Source organism: Balaenoptera borealis, assembly GCF_965194805.1.
Source record: "Balaenoptera borealis genome assembly, chromosome: 16".
Taxonomy (NCBI): domain Eukaryota; kingdom Metazoa; phylum Chordata; class Mammalia; order Artiodactyla; family Balaenopteridae; genus Balaenoptera; species Balaenoptera borealis.
In genome coordinates this window covers 1,237,946-1,255,977 of record NC_138872.1, presented here as the reverse complement: position 1 = coordinate 1,255,977, position 18,032 = coordinate 1,237,946, and the positions used below count along the sequence as shown (strand labels likewise).

Here is an 18,032-nt window from a genome sequence, read left to right as displayed (position 1 = left end):
TGCCAAAAATAAGAGTTCGAGCAGCAGATTTCAAAGTGACTATTTCTAGAACTAGTTCCCGTCTCAACGCTATCTCTCGTTTCTCCTCAAAACGAATGCCTGTAGCGAGGACAGGCGACGAGGCTCGGCCGGACGCCTGCAAGGAGGCAAGCCCGCAGGCCAGGCCCCGGCCCTGCCCTCCCGGCACTGCCCAGCCCCTGCGGCCAACACCCTGCTCCCACGAGGCGGGCGGGCTCCGGACGGCTTAGTCCCTCTGCACAGGACTTTCCTAAGACAATTCACACCTTCCTCAGGGGACCTCCGGTGCCACCCTCCACTATCCGGGAGGCCCCACAGCTCGACGCTGCTTCACCCCTGCTCCCAAGTTCCGCTGCCAAAGGCCGGGTCTGGGTGAGGCACGCAGCTCGCCGTGAGGGACTCCGCAGGGCGTGAGGGGGACATGTGGGCGGAAGGCTGGGGCCTACCTGGCCCCTCGAAGGGCAGGAGTTTGGAGGGGACGGGGTCCGCAGCGCTCAGCGGGATCAGGTAGAGGTCCTTGACGCGCCTGCTGTTGTTTGCCACGACGCCGAAGCGGCCGCGGCTGCTGAAGTAGGAGTACAGAGAGATGTAGGCCACCTCCTCCTCCTCCGTCGCGGGGTGGAAGCGGATCAGACACAGCTCCTGCAGCAAACAGAGGGCGGGGAGCATTGACCTGTGGCCACTCCGGAAGGCAGCCGCTTCATCCTGCACCTAAGCCCCAAAAGCAGGGGGGAAGCGAGGAGAGAAGCGACCAGCTCCGATTCTGACTGTCACAACCCTGCTGCCCAGCACATCAGGACAAGGAGCTGGTGAAGGGGACACAGGCCCGAGTCTCAAGACTGCTGGGTTTGACCTTGGTTTTGGAGGAACTGCTTCAAAACTACTTAGCCCCACTGTCCTCAACAAAGAGCCCACCTCCTGGGGCTCTCGTACTGATGGGGTAGTGTGTGTGCAGGGCCAGCCTGGGGCAGCGTCTGACACAGAGCTAAGTGACCACCAAGCGTGTGATGAGCTGCCCGCAGCTCCGAAACGGGAGGGCTGAACTAGACCAGGGTCGTAACCCTTCTGTGACCCCAGTGAAAACCAGAGCCCCTCCCCCAAAGAGCACTGCACACGCAGACACACAGCTGCGTCCGCATCTCAGGGGTTCACAGACTCCAGCCCGGCCGCCTCCCCCCACCTCTACTCCATCAGCTCAGACAAGAAGGGACAGAGCATCTGTATTTCTAACTCTGAACCGCACATGCGCTTTCACAAAGCTTCCACCGTCGTGCTACTCAGACACCCCTTCACAGGTTAGCCAGCTATCAACTTAAACGTTCACCTGCAAATATCTCACGAACTAGAGACATTTCAAGTATTAACGCTCAAGATGAGAAGTCAAAGAGCGAGTCGTGTGTAAACAAACCCCTTCTTCCTTGGGTGCACAGGTCAGACTGTGGGCAGGTACCTTAGACACTGAAGATCTGAGTTTGCCGACGTAATCCCAGACTGTCTTTGGGGCAATCCTTCCGCCGATGTGAATCGTGTCGGGCAGGTCCTAAGTGAAACAGACTCTGATTAAATGGCCGGTGGAACCATGGCGGTCACAGAGAGACCCCAAACTACCCGAGATTCACAACTAAGAAAACTGCAACTATCCCAAACAAGGCGGCAGTAACTGTGTCAAATGCTGCTTAGTTGACTAACATCCGGGATTATGCGTGACCAAACCCAAGGGTGGCAGGAGGATACGCTTCTGCTAAACAGAATGACACTTAGCAAAATGTTTGACTGTTGTCTTTTATGAACATACACATACAGTAAAGATCCAGGTATGTCTCAGAAGTGACTGAGCACTCCTTGTTAAGTCTGAAATGCTAGTGCTGTTTTGTTAACTTTGAAAAATAGAAGAGCTGTCGTGTGTGCCCCTCCACACCAAGGCAGGTCACGCGTGTCTGGCCACACCTGCAGTGGGCACACGCACACCCAGGTTTTGCACAAGCTCTAGCGGAACAGAGGGAGAAGGAAGACAAGCTTCAGCTTTTTCAGAAAAGATGGAGGGTCTGATTTCTCATGTGAATTTTTGCCCCTGTCTGAGCCGCGTAACCTGCTGACTCGGCCCAGCAACCCCTATTTTGCCTTCAGAGGTGCTTGTGTGTCCACTCAGCAGGAAGGTGGTCACACGCCTGACTCCCGCGCGGGAGGAGAGTGCCTGTGGAAAACACGCACGCGCGCACACGCACACACACTTCTCTCCCTCCTGGTTCTAACCTCACTGAGATAATCAAAACATCCAGAGACAGGATACGCCTTAGTGACAAACTTCGCTACACTCTGCATGTTAATAAATCCTTTCCAAATGGTGCTGAGTCGAGACAAAAAGAGGGTGGTATCTCCTTCTGGAGGGGACCGGGACTCTGAGATGCTGTAAAACAAAACCACAGAAAATACGTGAATCTTTCTCTCTGCCCAAAGAATCCCCAATATTTATTTATTTATTTAACATGTTTATAAAAGCAAAGTGAATTCCTGCAAGTTTTGGTAGCTTACTTTTTCAAATTAATTACCTTAATCATGATGATATAAACACATTCTGGTCAAACAAATATGAACTATATAGGCAACAAACTGGATGGCTGTAAATTCAAATTCCAGTTTTCAAGAACTATATTTCTAAGGTGATAATTAGTCATCCTAAAACTGAAGCTTTAAAAAAACGCCTTTTTAAAATAGAAAATTGAGGAGAGTTGTATTTCTGGGTGGATTTCCGAGCCAAACGACTGAATCACTCATTACTACTCCTTCTGTTCCTCTGAAAGAAAGGCCGCAGCTCGGCTGCTCTGACCATACATGGGGGCCGCACCTGATGCTTGGCGACGGCGGGACCGACAGGAGGTATCTGGGCTCGGGCGACGTGGACGGCTTGGCCAGGATGGACTTGGGCACTGTCACGGAGGTCGGCACAGGCTTCGGGACGTCCTGTCGGGGCTCCGCTGGGTGGGCGCTGTCTGCGCGGGCTGCCGAGGGAGCCGTGCCCGTGCTCGGCCCGCCTGGTGCAGTCCTGGGGTCTCGGCCGGACACCGTGACTGTGGTGAGCACTCCGCCGCCACCGGGGGCCGGGCAGGGGGCGCCTTCCAGGGCGGAGGGCTCGGGGCGGCCGTCCTCTGGAGGCACCGGGAGGGACTTTCCCTCCAAATGGGCACGAGCAGCGCTTTCCAGGTCTGGCTCCGAGGCGTTTTCGGGCAGAGTTTCTGGTGCCGCATCATCGGCTGAGCTGAGAGCGGGCTCAGAGACAGGCTTGTCATGCTTGGGCTTTGAGTCCTCCTTCCTGGCAGAAGTTGACCACTTCTGTTTTTGTGGAGCTGGCTCACCTTCCGACGATGGAACCTGACCTGGAGAACAGAAGGAAGGCCTTCGTGAGAAATCCCACACGTTCGAGAGCACAGCCTGCCCACGGGTAGACACACGATCACTGCTTTAAAACAACAACACTATAAAGGTAGGGGCTCACTTCCTAAGCTTGAAGAAACGATTCTAGCCTTTCCACTGTGCAACTTGGTTCGAATGCCGCTGTCCCAAGAAGGGTCTCCACAGTCTCCCCCCAGATGTGCTCACCTGTGCAGATCTTACAGTTCAGGTCAAAGAGGTGCGCCCGGTGCTGCCCGGTCGTGTCCTGCAGCATGCTGCCGACAAGGTCCAGCAGCGGCGCCGCACTCCTCTCGGGGGCCGCCCGCACTGATTCTTGCTGTTCCTAAAGCACAAGAAGCAGAGGAGGTCATTCCTTTTCCACCCCCTCTGCAAATTAGCAGCACCCATGGAAAAAACATCTCACGTGATTAAGAACCACTGAAAAAAGAGAAAAAGGACTGCTGAATACAAGTACTTGAGAAGCAATACAACTACACACACTTGTGTCAGCTCAGTGCCTTGCCCGGTAATTCAGGCACCTAACAACGTCTGGAACGAGATCACCTTAGTCAATTCTCGTGAGCACTGGAAATCCTAAACGCTTACATCAGAATCTGATACTGGCGGAGAATCTTCCATATCGGGAATAGTTTCCTGTTTAACGGTAGGCTTCTTAGTCTCATTATGCAATTTAGTTCTGGACTCCATCACCTAGGATGAAAAAGACAGACAAACATGAAGCCTTAGCCCTTCTTTCCCAAGGGGACTCTCTCATGCCAACAGGCTATTAATTCACTCCGGGGCGGGGTGAGGGGGCGCTGGTGTCAGGCTTCTGGCACCCGCAGCCGCCTCTCCCGTCGGCACTCACAGGCTTTGACGATCTCTCTTTCCACATGGAAAGCTCTTTGGAGACAAGTTCTTCTGGCTTCATTCTCACAAGTTTTGCCAAAGAGATTTCTTCACGCAGAACACGATGGAAGAGCCCCTGTAAACAAACATCTCTTGTTGACTCGTTCAAAACCCTCTAAGATGCTAGAGAGGATGTGGAGATAGGCAGCAAGGCAAGCCCCTGCCCCGCGGCAGGACGAGGGCCCGGAGCATCCCATCGATGCTCGGAGAACAGGGGCCCTGAGGTCGGGCAGCTGATCTCGAGAATCCCACCGCACTGACCCTGCTACAAAGACCACCTCACAGAAAACACAATCGACTGAAGAAGGTACAGTGTTAGGGACAAAGGTAGAAGAAATCCCTTCTGCCAAGGGGTTAACAAGGCAAAATGGAAAGTCAGAGTATATGCCCTGCTTCTGAACACAGGTAAGAGGTCAAGAGGCCGATCCAGACAGTGTGGGCCCCGGCAGGCACACAGGCGCACAGGTGGCAAGGACCGCAGCAGGCGGGCAAGCGCCTGGCCCCACGGGAACAGCATGCCAGTCACCCACAGCCGCAGGGGGACCCAGTGCCCTAACCCAGGCCTGGGCAGCACCTGGCCAGGACTGCCCCTGCTCCTGACGGTCGGACACGCACCTGGTTTTTGGGGTCCTTGAGGTTGAACATGAGGCTGCGGTACTTGCTCTTGTACCGATTGTCTGTGACTCGGAACAAGTTAAACATCTCCTTCTCGATGTGCAGTGCGATTTTTCCTACTTCATTTTCTGTCATGATTAAGTCATCGCTGTCAGTGACTCTAGATGGAATGAAAAAAGACCCACGGTAACTGCTGCACTTACATGCCATGTGGGATCTCAGCTCCCCAACCAGGGATGGAACCCCAGTGCCCCCTGCAGTGGAAGCGTGGAGTCTTAACCACTGGACCGCCAGGGAAGTCCCACATGTGACATTTTTCTTAAACAGCAGGGCCATCGTGAAACAACCACCCTTTACGTGGAAAACTTTCCACTTTAACAGATAAGAAACAAAGTGGAACAGCCCACCTTTTCCACAAGATCTCCTTCAAGGAGCGTCTTATGTTTTGCCGAATTTGAGAATTTGGCTGTGACGAGGCGGGGCTCACGGGGCCCAGGCGTCCCGGGGCTGGAGAGGCCAGGGCAACTGAGGTGGTCCCAGGCTTCCTGACGGCGCCCACCGAAGCAGCGGAGCTGGGGAACTTTCTGGAAGCAGACGTGGCAGCAACAGGTGCCAGCCTTGCCTGCTTGGCCGAGGGAGCGCTGCCCGAGGGGGAGGGGGCAGCCGAGAGCCACGGCCTCTTGGGGATGGTGCCCTTGAAACCCGGTGGCGACTTTTTGATGGCCGATTTGGCTGCTGCCGTGTTTGCGAAAGGAGGGGACTTCTTTGGAAGGAGATTTCTGGGCGAGGGCTGCTTGCCGCCCCCCGAGGAGCCTGGAGGAGCCACCTTCTTCGGCACCGCCGCCACCGCCGCCTTGGCCTCTGTGCGTCTGTCCTCCTTCATGGCTGCAAAGGAGAGGGGCCCGCTTAGTGAGGCAGGGGTGCAGGGGACCCCACATAGCATGTGCACCTGAAACCAGCAAACCTAATAACCAGGCATCACTGTGAGACAGATTTAAAAAGAATTTTTAAAGTAACTGTTAAACTCAGAAAAGGAGTATAAAGAGGGCTACCGGCAACATTTATGATAGTGAATATACTTTGTTTCACAGAGAAATGCTTTATTATTAAAACTTTTACTTCAACCGATAAACCAGTAAGCTATCAAAGGCTGGATTTAAACCGTTAGCTTAGCTTGGAACTCGAAGGGCAAATTTCGCTGTATCAAGAAAAGGTACAGATTTCAAAGACCACGCTCACGTAGAGTCCCAGTGCGGTTTTTGGCGCACAGGAGCTTAGAACGTCTTTCCAGGGTGGATGAGACACATTCTCTTCGAATGCATATCTGACCCCCACCTCGGGGGCCCTCGGGGCGCTGGAAGGTGGAAGGACCAGCACGAGGCCACCCTGGGGTGGTGTCCATCGTCCTCTTGGACAAAAGTCAACTGGACAGGGTGACTTCAATAAAATATAGAATGTTTGCAAAAAACTGCAACACGGGGGGAGACCAGTTATTTTTACACTAGGAGCTGGGTGGCAGGAACGCCCCCTGCTGTCATTCACGTTCCCATTCACACCCCTCTAGCTGCAGCTCGCTATTGGGTAAGACAGTAGGTTAGCACTTTTAATCCAAACAAGGATTACAGCCAAAAGCTAAAATGAGAATCTTTATGCCAGTACTTCGCACGGACTGATGACGCTTAATCCTGCATCAGACCATCAGAATTACAGTCAGAGGCAAGCAAGGAGGTTCATCCTAAGACCAGTCCCTCCGTCTTCGGGGCATGCGGCCCAGCAGAGGTACATGGGGGGCCGTGACTGAGAGCAGGGGCGTGTTCCCAGATGGCCCTGCTCAGGCCCACCGCCCAGAACGTCTGGGACCCAGGGCAGAACGGGGGGGGGGGGGGCAGGCAGGTCCAGGGAGCAAGCCAGGAGAGCACAGGGACACCACCTAGGGCCACGTCACACAGGACCGACGGAGAAGCCACCTCCCCAGGCGCAGGCTTTTCTCCAACTACCCACGGCGCAGTGAGCCCCCAGATGCTAAATGGGAGACTTCGAGATGCTCTAGCAGCCTTCCGATTTTACGCAGGGGTTGAAGAGCCACCAGTTCCAGTCAGCTGCCGGTGCTTCTTGCAACTGTCCTAGTGAAGCAGGGAGAAAATCTGAAGTCTGGGCGGAGAGGTGAGACCCTGTCTACAAATAAGGCCTGACCCCACAAGAGCCCCCAAGGCATTCAGAGCCTACACCCTGCGTGACCATCCTGGCGAAGGGCCAGAGCGCTGCCCTCAGGACTGCCTTCCTCCAGCACTGGTCAGGCCAGTTCAGCCAAAGGTATTAAAAGCCCAGGGACCGCAAGTTTTTTCCATTTCATAGTACAGGTGAAATCATCTAATTTTACAAAGTTTGCAACAGCGCTACACACATCCAAAACTTAGAACCGTGTCAGAAGTATTTCATTGTCATCAAGCAACAACCCTGACTGCAAATCTCCTATTTTCATCTCACAGAGACCCCCCGACCTCACGTCCCCTCGTCCACGCCATCCCAATCACTGGCCCCACGCGTGCGGGCACCCCCGGGCTATGCCGTCCAGGCTTCCCCAAGACCACCCGCCGCCCGCTGAGCAGCCGGCTCATGCTCCGCGTCCGCCCTGCTGGCTGTCACCCATGTCCCGTCAGCAAGTCACAGCTAACTGTCTAACAAAGTAGGAACTGGGGACGTCACAGGAACTAAGACTAAGAACTACGTTTCTACGTGTATTATTTCATCAGCTCAAATCCATATTCCTAAGGCGCGACCATACCTCAGTACATGGAAACTTATCTTTACCAGCTCAGCCTTGGCTAACAGGGTCCACAGCACCGATCTGGGGGGCGGGGGGGACTACTAGAGCTTAGGTTAAATGAAATGGACAGAGGCCCCTCTTCTTGGGGGAAGGAACGAGAGCGGAGTGGAGCAGGACGCGGTGCCAGCTGTGACTGCCAGCAGGGGATGAAGGAACAAACCCGTCAGGATTAAAATCGAGTCCTAAAACCAGCTCAGTCACTGACTTTTTACAAACTTTGCTGAGATTATTTTAGTAGCACACTTTTAAGCAACTCTAAAAAGCTGGCCTAAGGTGCTTCCAGAATTCTCAATGAGGCGCCCATGATGGGGCTGCAAATCTTATGTGACATTTACATTGTTTCAAGTGACAAGTCCTGTTGACTTCGAAAACATTCACTCCCTAAGATCAACGCTTCTACTGGTCTAACCGGTGTTTTCTCTCATTCAGGGAAAACAGAAACCAGGAGCTTATTTTTAGAACATTCACAGTACAGGTGATTAAAGTGACCTGCTATCCAAGAGTGTTAACAGTAAATGAACATAATCTGTTTAAAAAGCAGGGGATGGCTTTCCTTAACCATTATGCTGCTCTTTTATAAAATCAGCTGCTTCTGGCTTCTAAAAGTCAACTTTCATTATCCCTCACCTGCGTCTCAGAGCGTATGTAAGTATGATTACGTAAATAAAAAATTGGTAAAACGTGGAAACTGGTGAACCCCAACAGCAAGTCAGCTCTATCCCTCTTCTACTTTGAGGAAAAATGCTCATAACAGAAAACAGTTGCATCTGGTCCCACCGTCAGCTGGATGTGGGTCAGCTGCTGCTGGAATGACAGTGACACCGTGTAGTGCCAAAGTGTCTGACAGTGACAGAAGCATTAGTTCTGAGAAGAGCTAAAATCAGATTTGCAAATTCTTCATCCAAATTCCCTTTTAACTGTATTATGTGTATACGTTCACAGAAGGGCAAGGCGTAACCAACCAACCAACCACGAAGCACCAGTTCTAGAACAGGAAAGCAGCACACCCCCGTGGTAGAGTGGTTCAGCAGTGGCAGGCCCCCAGCGCTGCCAGCTCGAGGCAGGGGGACCACCTGCCCATCTGCTGGACGGAGACGGCCTCCTGGGAGTGTGCACCCAGTCTGGGCCATCCCGGGGGCTGCCTGTGGGGAAAAGAGTGGCCCAAGTTCCAGGCCAGGTGCTATCTTGGGGAGCAGATGCAGGAGGAAAGGCTGGCCGGTGGCCAGGCCACCGCCCCAGATGACGTCGTTTCTGCTGGGTCTGGCCATTGGCTTATAGTGGAAACGAGTTGTTTGTGGTGAAGCCCGGTAGGAACCAGGCAGGCCGGGGCACTCAGGGACCAGCAACACTCTAATTGGCTAACTTCCCAGTAAGCACGAAACTGGGGGCCTTGTCGCACGGCAAGGTGGGCCGTGGCGCTATGGCATCGCTGGCCACTGGGTGGCACTGGTGGGCCTTGGCGGGGGCAGGAGGCAGCACAGTGCCGCGCAGCAGGGCGGGGAACCAGCGCCGGGCAGGAGCCGAGTCGCGCAGCATCGCGCGGCCCCCGCCCAGTGACAGCTGAGTGACAGCCTTGCCGGGGTGGCCCCTCACAGGGACCAGTGAGAAACCCTGAGGGACGGTCACTGCTTTATACCTTTTGTCCTGCCCCAAAGAGGTGCCAAGTTACCCTAAAAATTCCCAGATAGGAGGCTTTCAGTCACACTGACACGGTGGGGGGCGGGGGGGGGGAGACACTACTCAGAATGATTGGCTGTAAATGCCAAAGGAATCAAAGAGCTTCTGATGTGACCAGGCGCCAAGCCAGGCCACGTGGTGCAGGTCGGAGCGTCCCCTCCCCACCCCATTCCCACAGGGCCCCAGATCCACCCAGGCTCAGTGGTGAGGCCGAGGCAGCTACCGCCACGAGGACCGGGTGAGGACCGGGTAACGGGACCCGCCAGGGCTCTGAGGACACAGCGGAGCCGCAGCAGGGGTTGGGGGAGTGGACTCAGCTCACTGTGACGACAGCTCTATTTTCAGCTCAGCCTGACACGTGTACGAGGACGTTTCTCATTTCAACTTTGTTTCTTGGCTGTCAAGACTTTTCCTAGTGTGAAAATTCAAGGAGCAAGAGAGAACCATTTTGCTTTTGTGCCTTTGCTTAAATATTTTGCAGTGAATTATTCCTGTAGAAGTAAAGTTATGCTTACACAGAAACAGAGAGAATCCCCACCGAAGACTTGGGAGGCCTGATCTCCATCTCTGGGGCCCTCCCGCCAGCTGCTCTCCATTGCTAGGGGTCTGTATGTGGGTCCACAGCCAAACTGCCATGATCTGGGGCTATACAAAGCTTGTCCAGATTGACTTTTTTTCTTACTGATGTGCAGTATTTGAGCGACTTACACCTCAAGAGAGAGGTGCACAGAACTGGCCATAACAAGCTTGCAAAAAACCAAGTACACCTCTGGAGGCAAATGGACCCCTCCCTGTTTTCAGAGTTCCACAGATTTTGAAAACCAAAACCCAATTCACGTTGGACTGGTAATATATGAAAAAAATGGTCACATCATCCCTCAGCATGAACCACAAGAAGGAAACGGGGCCGAGGCTGTGTGAGGCGGGCGCTCCGCTCTCCTGTCTATGCCAGCTGGACTGCTGCGGACTGGCCACCAGACCTGAGACTCAGCTGCGAGTAGAGCTGCTGCTTTCCCTCACCTCCAAAACCCGCCAGCAGGCACTTTCACCACTTTGACAAGGTTCAACTTTAACTGTTATCTGTGCCTGCATCACCTGCTACTTTAGGCAACATGATAGGGCCGGGGGCGTGTTAAGACTCTGGGGCATATGGCCCGCGGCACCTGCTGACCCCGGCAGGTTAAGCGGCCGTTACCTTTGTGCTCGTCTTGCTGACGCCTCCAGGTGCACAGCAACGCCCCGACCTCCGTTGACAGAAATCAAAGTGAAACCCTTCTTATCCATCTTCCAGGTTTACTTCTTTAACTTTCAGAAGGTAAGACTATGACTACGTGCACGGTGATGTGCAACACGCAAAAAATCAAAAACATTACTTTACAGCTTCAAATATACCTGAGACTCCTACACCGTGTGGGAGGGTTTACAGCTGCATCTTCAGAAAGAACCCTTGGGACTTGATGTCACCTAAGGGACTCTGCCGCGGGACCATCTGTGAACAGTGCCACAGGAGATGCAGAGTCCCAGAGGCTACACGAAGGCCAAAGAGCAGGTGAGGTGAGCAGGAGCAATCCTGCTAGAAACTTCTACCCCCCCACCCCCGCCCCGCTGAAGCACAAGAACTAAGGGGGGCAGCCAGGGTACATCTGAGGGTCTCTGTCAGAAAAAGTACATGTACATGCGAAACCTTCCCTGTACTAATTTTCTGAACAGTTGGCTATTTAAAAAAAACCTGTAAAAAGTAAAACACTTAAATACGAGAGAATGTCAATGACCAAGAAAATTTCAGCTATTTGGATAACTTTCAAAACAGCTGTCAAGGTAAATCCTTATCAGGACAAGTTATGGTTCTCTCTCCAAATGGCGGGAGGAGATTGGTGAGATGTACAAGGCTGCTTTGTCCCCACCCACATTTTTTTGCCACTGAAGATCTGGAAGAAACAGATAAAAACAGCTCGTGCAGCTGATAAAACTTGCCTCTCCGAGCGTTCCATTTCTACCAAACACCCCTGGGTCCCAGGCGCCTGCCCCCCACCCCCATCTCACCATGGGGACTTGTCTTCTCTTACTACCTGTGAAGCGTGCTCCTGGAACCCACACCACCAATCCCTGGGAAACCCGCGTCCCCAGATCCACTTCGCCACAGCACGGGGACTGGACATGTGGCACACGGGGACCAGGGGGCAACGCTTGCATTGGGGCAGGATGCTAACGTATCACTGGACCTGAGTGCACAGGTTCTGCCAGGGGTCCCCATTTCAATTCTCAAAGCTATATGAAACTGCAGAAATCTGATTTTCCAGTCAAAATTTGTTCAGGTCCCCAGAGTTTTAAGTCATCTCAGGGCCATTTAGGGAGCCCCAAACATGGGGAAATGTGCCTATGCCTGTCACAATTCCACTTCCAAACCCTAACAAACCAGGGACACTTCAGAAGAACATTTTCAGCCCTCTTCGTGCCTGTGCCTGGACAGTAATGAGAGGCGATGAAGAGGAAATGAAGAGGAACCATGAGGAGAAGTAAGAAACAGTGACCTGGGGGGGAAATAAAATAGCAATTGTTTCCATAAGTTACACTGTTTTTGTTTTCAGAAACTCTGAAAAACAATTAAAAAAAAAAAAAAAAACTCATCAGAGAACAAGTACATGTTAATCCCATCACCCTGAGGACCTGAAGGATCTACTGACTGTCCCACGAGAGAAGCAGGTCAGAGCCTCTGTGTAGCAAGGTCTTGCCCATGATGCTCACGAAGGGCTGCCCTGAACCCACAACCCAAGGCCAGTGCCAATGGCCTGGGAGAAGGGGGGGTGGGGGGCAGAGCACCTCCAGGGGCAGCACATTGGCTGCCCAAGGACCTACCCGAGACTTGACCTGAATCCAGGTCAACGTGGAAAACGCCCCCTCCTAAGAGCTGTCCCGGCATCACCTGCACCCAGAAAAATATCACGCTCTGCAGCCAGGGAGGCAGGTGGGGGCCCTGGTGGGGACGCAGGGTTCTGCTGAGTGTGTGCGAGGGGCCCCCTCCCATTGTGCCTGTGTGTAGGGACCCGGGGAAGGTCCACAGCCACTGCCACCGTCAAGTAATGGTTTGGGGAAGAGGCAGAGGCACAGCTGCTACTCACCGAGGCTGAAGTCGGGTGTTTACCAGCGACCTTTTACACTCCTCCCAATCATCTTTTGGGAAGATGACATTTCTGGGGTAACAAAAAATGATCAGAAGCAACTAGCTCAAAAGCATGTCCCTTCTGCAGGCTAGAAGCTGTGGCTATCCATCCACGTAGTTCTGAGACGTAAATGTGCTGGGAAGGAGCTCAGTGAGGAGCTGGTGTGCAGAGAGAGGGCGGGGCAGAAGGAAGAGAAACCCCGCCTGTGAGCAGAGCCACCACCTCCTTGCGGCCCGTCTCCCCGCCCCTCCACCCCAATCTCCCTCAAAAACCGGTAAGTCAGAACTGGGGATAAGTAAGCACCCACCCCTCCCCCAAACCCCGCCAACTTTCCTTTCTCACCGTGCGCCCTACATCTGACTCCACACTCGGAGCCTGGGGGCAGTCTCCCAATTCTGGTCGACAGAGATGGAAATTAGCTGAATTGAAATCAATCACCCAGGGTTTTGTGGCTACACCTCGGTTTTCCTTTTATTCTGTCACGTGCCTATAACCAACTGAGAACATTTAGCACAGGATTCCAACGTGACTGCTCCCCTCCCATTCACAGCTGGGCGATGCTTACATTTAGGTCCATTCGTAACCCCTGTAAAGGCGCTACTGTGTAGAGGTGCTATAATTTGATGGATATTTGCAACACATTGTTAGCATGAAGTTCTTGGTTCAAACAACCTGAGGTGTATTGAGACTCATTTTAATACAGTAACTGGTTAATTCTATATTTAACCACTCACTCCAAAAATCCAAAAATAAATAAAATAAATAAATAAAATAAATAAATATGTATATATATATATATACACACACAGTATTGCTTTGCAACTCCATTTCTTAGGTCTTGGGTCATTTACAGTCTCAAAATGCATCTAGTTCTGCAGTTTTCTAGCCACGCTACATCCACGAAGCCTTCCTTCAGGCCACTGGCCTAAAGAGCCGGCTGAGAGGAGGAAGCAGCACATGGCTGTAATCTTGGAATTTAGGGCCATTTAACCTCTTGTGCTTTTAAGAAAAAGTTGCAAGAGTATAAAAGATAGCATAAACAAAAACTGAACACAAAATGACCTTAATCATAGAATAAGATGTGCCCCAGAGCAATTTAAATTTCTAAAATTTAATTTTGGAGAATGAGCTGAAAAAAAGAAGAAAGAGAGAAGATTCAAGCTGCATGGTCTCATCTGGGATTGCAGAGGTCTGTCTGCACTCGAAGCCTGGGGCGGACGACCCAGCAGTGCACGCCAAGACTCCTGGTCTGGGTGCTGCCCAGGTGGAGAGACACTGTGCTCGCTTACCTTCAAGCACAGGAAGCAGGGTGAACGGCCTTCAAGACTGGCATGTGTGTTTATGTTGTGTGTAGTATGTGAATTGGACATAAAAAAAATTCCGGTTCGGTCAAAAATAATATAACTCCTGAAAATCATGCTTCAGTTGAAAATCAGCTACAACACTACCGTGCTAATAGTAATAGGTTCCCACAACATACAAAGAAGTGAGGGTCACGTGTGCTGGGAGCAGACTGTGTGGAAAGGCCCCCGCGTGGAGAGCCCACGGCGGTGACGGCGCTGTGGTGAACATCTGGACGACAGCAGACCTTGAGTGCCGGGCAGCGCGCCCCCTTGTCACATTCTGCTGGAGATACTACACATACTTACCAGAGCCTGATAATAAAGAAAAGCGATTAAAGACATCAATCGGCAGAGGTGAGACATTCAGCAACAGGGCTGGTACAGCTTTTTGGAAACACTGACAGGAAGTCCCGACAGACTAAGGATGGGCACGCGGGGCTCAGGAGGTCTCCTCGACTCGGGCAAGGGCTTTGATCTCTGCAGGTGCAGCAGAAAACACGGCTAGAACTCCTAGCTCTGGACAGGCCCGAGTGCACGGCTGTCCAGAAAGACCGGGAAGGGTCCAGAGCTCCCCCCGGGTGATACATACATTTATACAACAGTGGCGGCCAGGGGGCAGCAGTCTTTTCTGGCTTTACTGCATTGTAATTGTGGTCGCTGGCCCAGGACGGCGTGCTGCTCTCACAGGTCGGCTCCTTAGCGAGGACCTCACTCCTTGGAGGGACCACCGCCACCTTCTTCGCTGTGTTCTCCTTCTTGTCTGGAGCCAGTCTCTTGTGCACAGAAGAGATTTTAATGCCTGCCTGGATAATCAGTAAAGCCCCAATCATTAACGAGGTCAGAAATTAACCTTTGCTCATTTCACTCTGCAGTGAGGGTCACAACTCAATCAGCTCCTGGGCCATCCTAAGCCCAATACCCTGCATCTGCTCAGCAGAGGGCTTGGCTCCTCTCCCACATCCAGCAGGCCCGCATCAACATCCGAGTGATGAGAAGGTCCCTGACAGAATAACCCGTCATCCTAGCATCCTGATGAGGTGCTAGGCCGCCAGGATAACCGAGGGGCCATGGAGTGAGGCAGTGAAGCAAGGCAGAAAGCACAGCGGGCCGGCGCCCTGTGTGAGAACGTGCCCAAGCAACACGGACAGGCAGGAGCTGCAGACACAACAGCATGTGGAGAAAGGACAGGCGTACACACGACATCCCTGTACCCCACCAGGCGCTCAGTGCGGCACCCCCAGAACCCACTTGCCACCCCGCTGCCTGCGCGTCAACTCCCCACACAGACTCCAACAGGGACCGCTCTCCTCCCAGCGGGGCTCGTGTGTGTGTGGAGAGCTATTCCACGCAGCAGCCGGTTCCCACGTTTCCATCAGTTAATCCCTCGGCTAGAGGCGGAGAAGGAAAACATGAGAACACCTGCCCATATTTGTAATTCTGAAGAGAACACTGGTGGGCAAGGCGGAGGGCAGTGTGAAGGTGCCTGCATCCCGTCTGGGCCTGTGTGCCCTACACTCTCCAAATCAACCCACCGAGCCTGTAACCTCCAGATGCTTTTGGTTTCAACTACACACATGGTTGGTCTCAGTCAATTTACCTGAACGCTACATTTCTGAAGAATGATTTTTTCCGGCTTTGTCTTGGGTTTCTCTTTAGGTTTTGGTTTCTGCTCTTTGCCTGCGCTCAGGAAGCGCATGGTGGCCGCGGCGTGTTTCAGGATACAGTCGCTGCTGCAGTAGACAGAGTCGGGCTGCGCCACGCTCGAGCACCCGGGGCCGATGCATCTGGCGGCACCAGGCGCCTCCACGACCTGCAGGATCAGACGTGGCTTCAGTGTACTCACCCACTTTGGTGGGTATGGCACTTTGTAACATAACTATTTATGGTACCGAGATTACTGCTTTTAATCACGTATGAAAAAATTATGAATAATAATTTTTGAGTTAAGAACTCAAGTTCTTAACTGCCCTTCATGCCACGCATGATGGGCAGAACTCTAAGGGGACCCCGGGACTCACGCTGCACACTTCTGAATACAATGGGATTTCACACCACAAGTAGGTTCCCTTATCGGGCAAATGGGCAGGGATTTTACCAACGAAATTAAGATCCCAAGTGAGAGGATTCTGAGTTAGCCCAAAGGGTCCGACTTCATCAACTGAAAACCCTTAGAAGAGGAACTGAGCCTCCAGAAGAGAGAGGATTCCACTGCTGGCTCTGCTGAGAAGGCGCCCATGCCTAGGCTCAGCGGGCAAGGTTGTGAGACGACACCCAGGACACCCAGTTAAACGTGGGCCTCAGAAACAACAGATAACTTTTCGGTATTACCATGCCACAAAAATTGCCCGGGACATATTTTACATGCTAAACCAAGTCAGAGCTTTTGGAAGTGGATCTTTCCCCAGCCGAACCTCTGATGAGACCTCAGCCCCCACCGACACCTGGAGGGCAGTCTTGTAAGACCCAGAGCAGAGGGGGCCCAGCTAAGCCAGGCCTGGACTTCTGAGCTAATAAACGTGTGTTGTTTAAGCTGCTACACAAGCCTGGGGTCGCCTGCCGTGCAGTAGGAACCCGGTTCACGACCAGGCCTGAACACAGCTGTCCATGATCACTCGAGCATGTTTTGATGGCCGAGACTAACAACACACATGAACATACCCCTCCAATGTACTTGAGCAAAATCTTGCATCTCAAATTATGCACTTAATTGTTTTTCCTCCACAGAATCCAAGTTTTTTTTTTTTTAGAATCCAAGTTTTACTCAGAGAAATACTTAAGTTTATGTGTAGTCTCAAACACATCAGCAATAACATGACGTTTCCTACTGACTTACATTTCCATTAATTCTTCTTCCTTACCAGTTATCATACTTCCACTCGGTGCCTCCTCATACCCCCACGACAGTAAAATTTAAATGGTCCAGCCCTCGAGGCTAACTCAGTGCAAGGGGCAGACGGCGGGGACCTATGACACGGCCACCGCAAAGCCGTCTGCACGCCCAACACCGGCTAGAGAACGGGCTGTGGGGGCAGCATGGGCCCCCAATTCAAGGAAGGCCTGGGGTGGAAACATGCTCTGAGTAGGACAATCATGAGAGCCTGAGACAGCTCGCAAGATGCACGGAAACCATGACAAAGAATCATGGCCCTTGGGCAGGAGACACGAGTGAACAGAGCTGGGAAAGGAGAAAAAAGAGCTGCACAAGCACTGGTGGGTGGGAGAACACCATCACAGAGGGCGTGCCAGCTGCAGCTGTCTTGTCACCCTGGGGAGCCGTGCGGCCACCACCGCTGGCCTTGGCATCTTGCTGCGAGGTAGGGACAAGACCACTGGTTCTCTCAAGGCTGTGACGGGTAATACAGGTGCACACGTGCCCCCGTGACTCAAAAACAATTTTGTTTGTTCATATATGTACTTAAAGCTCAGGATCCATTCATGAGAAAACTTAAGGGAAGACTTAAAAAAAAGTGAGTCCACTTATGGAAAATGTTAAGTCAGTAATAACAGCATAGGAAATAGATATGATTAACAAACATAGAGAGAGAATAGATCGGCCTGCCAGCCTTGAGCAGGTGCATGGACCTGGGAGCTCGCAGACCCCAGCCCCGCGCACAATGCCACTCCTGGGAAAGGCTAACTTATCTCAGAAGACAAACCCTTCTGTCTTGATGTTTCTGCTAACGGCAGCTGAGGGCTCCACGGTCACCTCTACCACTGACCTTGGGAGACAGGTACTTACAGGCTGGAATATCTTGAGTTTTTTCTTGCCACTTGGGTTTGCAGCTTTCTCAATTCTACCCTTAATTCCTTGGTCTTCACTCGATTTCTGCTCCACGGTTCCTATACTTGTACAGTCCGTGCCGTCAGCGTCCGCAGGTCTCGACCTCGAGTCCTGCGTGCCTGTGGTCTCGGAGCTGGGCTCGTCCTGCACTTGCAGGATGGTGCAGTTTGGGCAGATGTAATCCTCCCCGTTCCTTTCCAAGAGCCTCCCTCGAGCCTCCGAAATGCCCACACAGTCGCCATGAAACCATTCTTCACATCGGTCACAGCAAATCATAAACCTGGAATGATACAATAATGGTATTACGAATG

At 52.5% G+C, this 18,032-nt stretch overlaps 1 protein-coding gene across 4 annotated transcripts in view; it reads right to left on the bottom strand.

Annotated features, from left to right (window-relative positions):
- The window catches only part of DIDO1 (death inducer-obliterator 1), a 53,870-nt gene that overhangs the window by 14,026 nt on the left and 21,812 nt on the right, over positions 1–18,032 (bottom strand). For all 4 annotated transcript variants that reach the window (XM_082360693.1, XM_082360694.1, XM_082360692.1 and 1 more), the window contains 12 exons: positions 17,680–18,001; positions 15,538–15,750; positions 14,530–14,743; positions 5,340–5,817; positions 4,933–5,092; positions 4,277–4,393; positions 4,015–4,119; positions 3,616–3,751; positions 2,864–3,392; positions 2,272–2,425; positions 1,469–1,558; positions 465–660 (listed from right to left, as the gene is read on the bottom strand). In XM_082360693.1, coding sequence (XP_082216819.1) covers positions 465–660; positions 1,469–1,558; positions 2,272–2,425; positions 2,864–3,392; positions 3,616–3,751; positions 4,015–4,119; positions 4,277–4,393; positions 4,933–5,092; positions 5,340–5,817; positions 14,530–14,743; positions 15,538–15,750; positions 17,680–18,001 — 2,714 coding nt within the window. The remainder of the gene's footprint in view (positions 1–464; positions 661–1,468; positions 1,559–2,271; positions 2,426–2,863; positions 3,393–3,615; positions 3,752–4,014; positions 4,120–4,276; positions 4,394–4,932; positions 5,093–5,339; positions 5,818–14,529; positions 14,744–15,537; positions 15,751–17,679; positions 18,002–18,032) is intronic.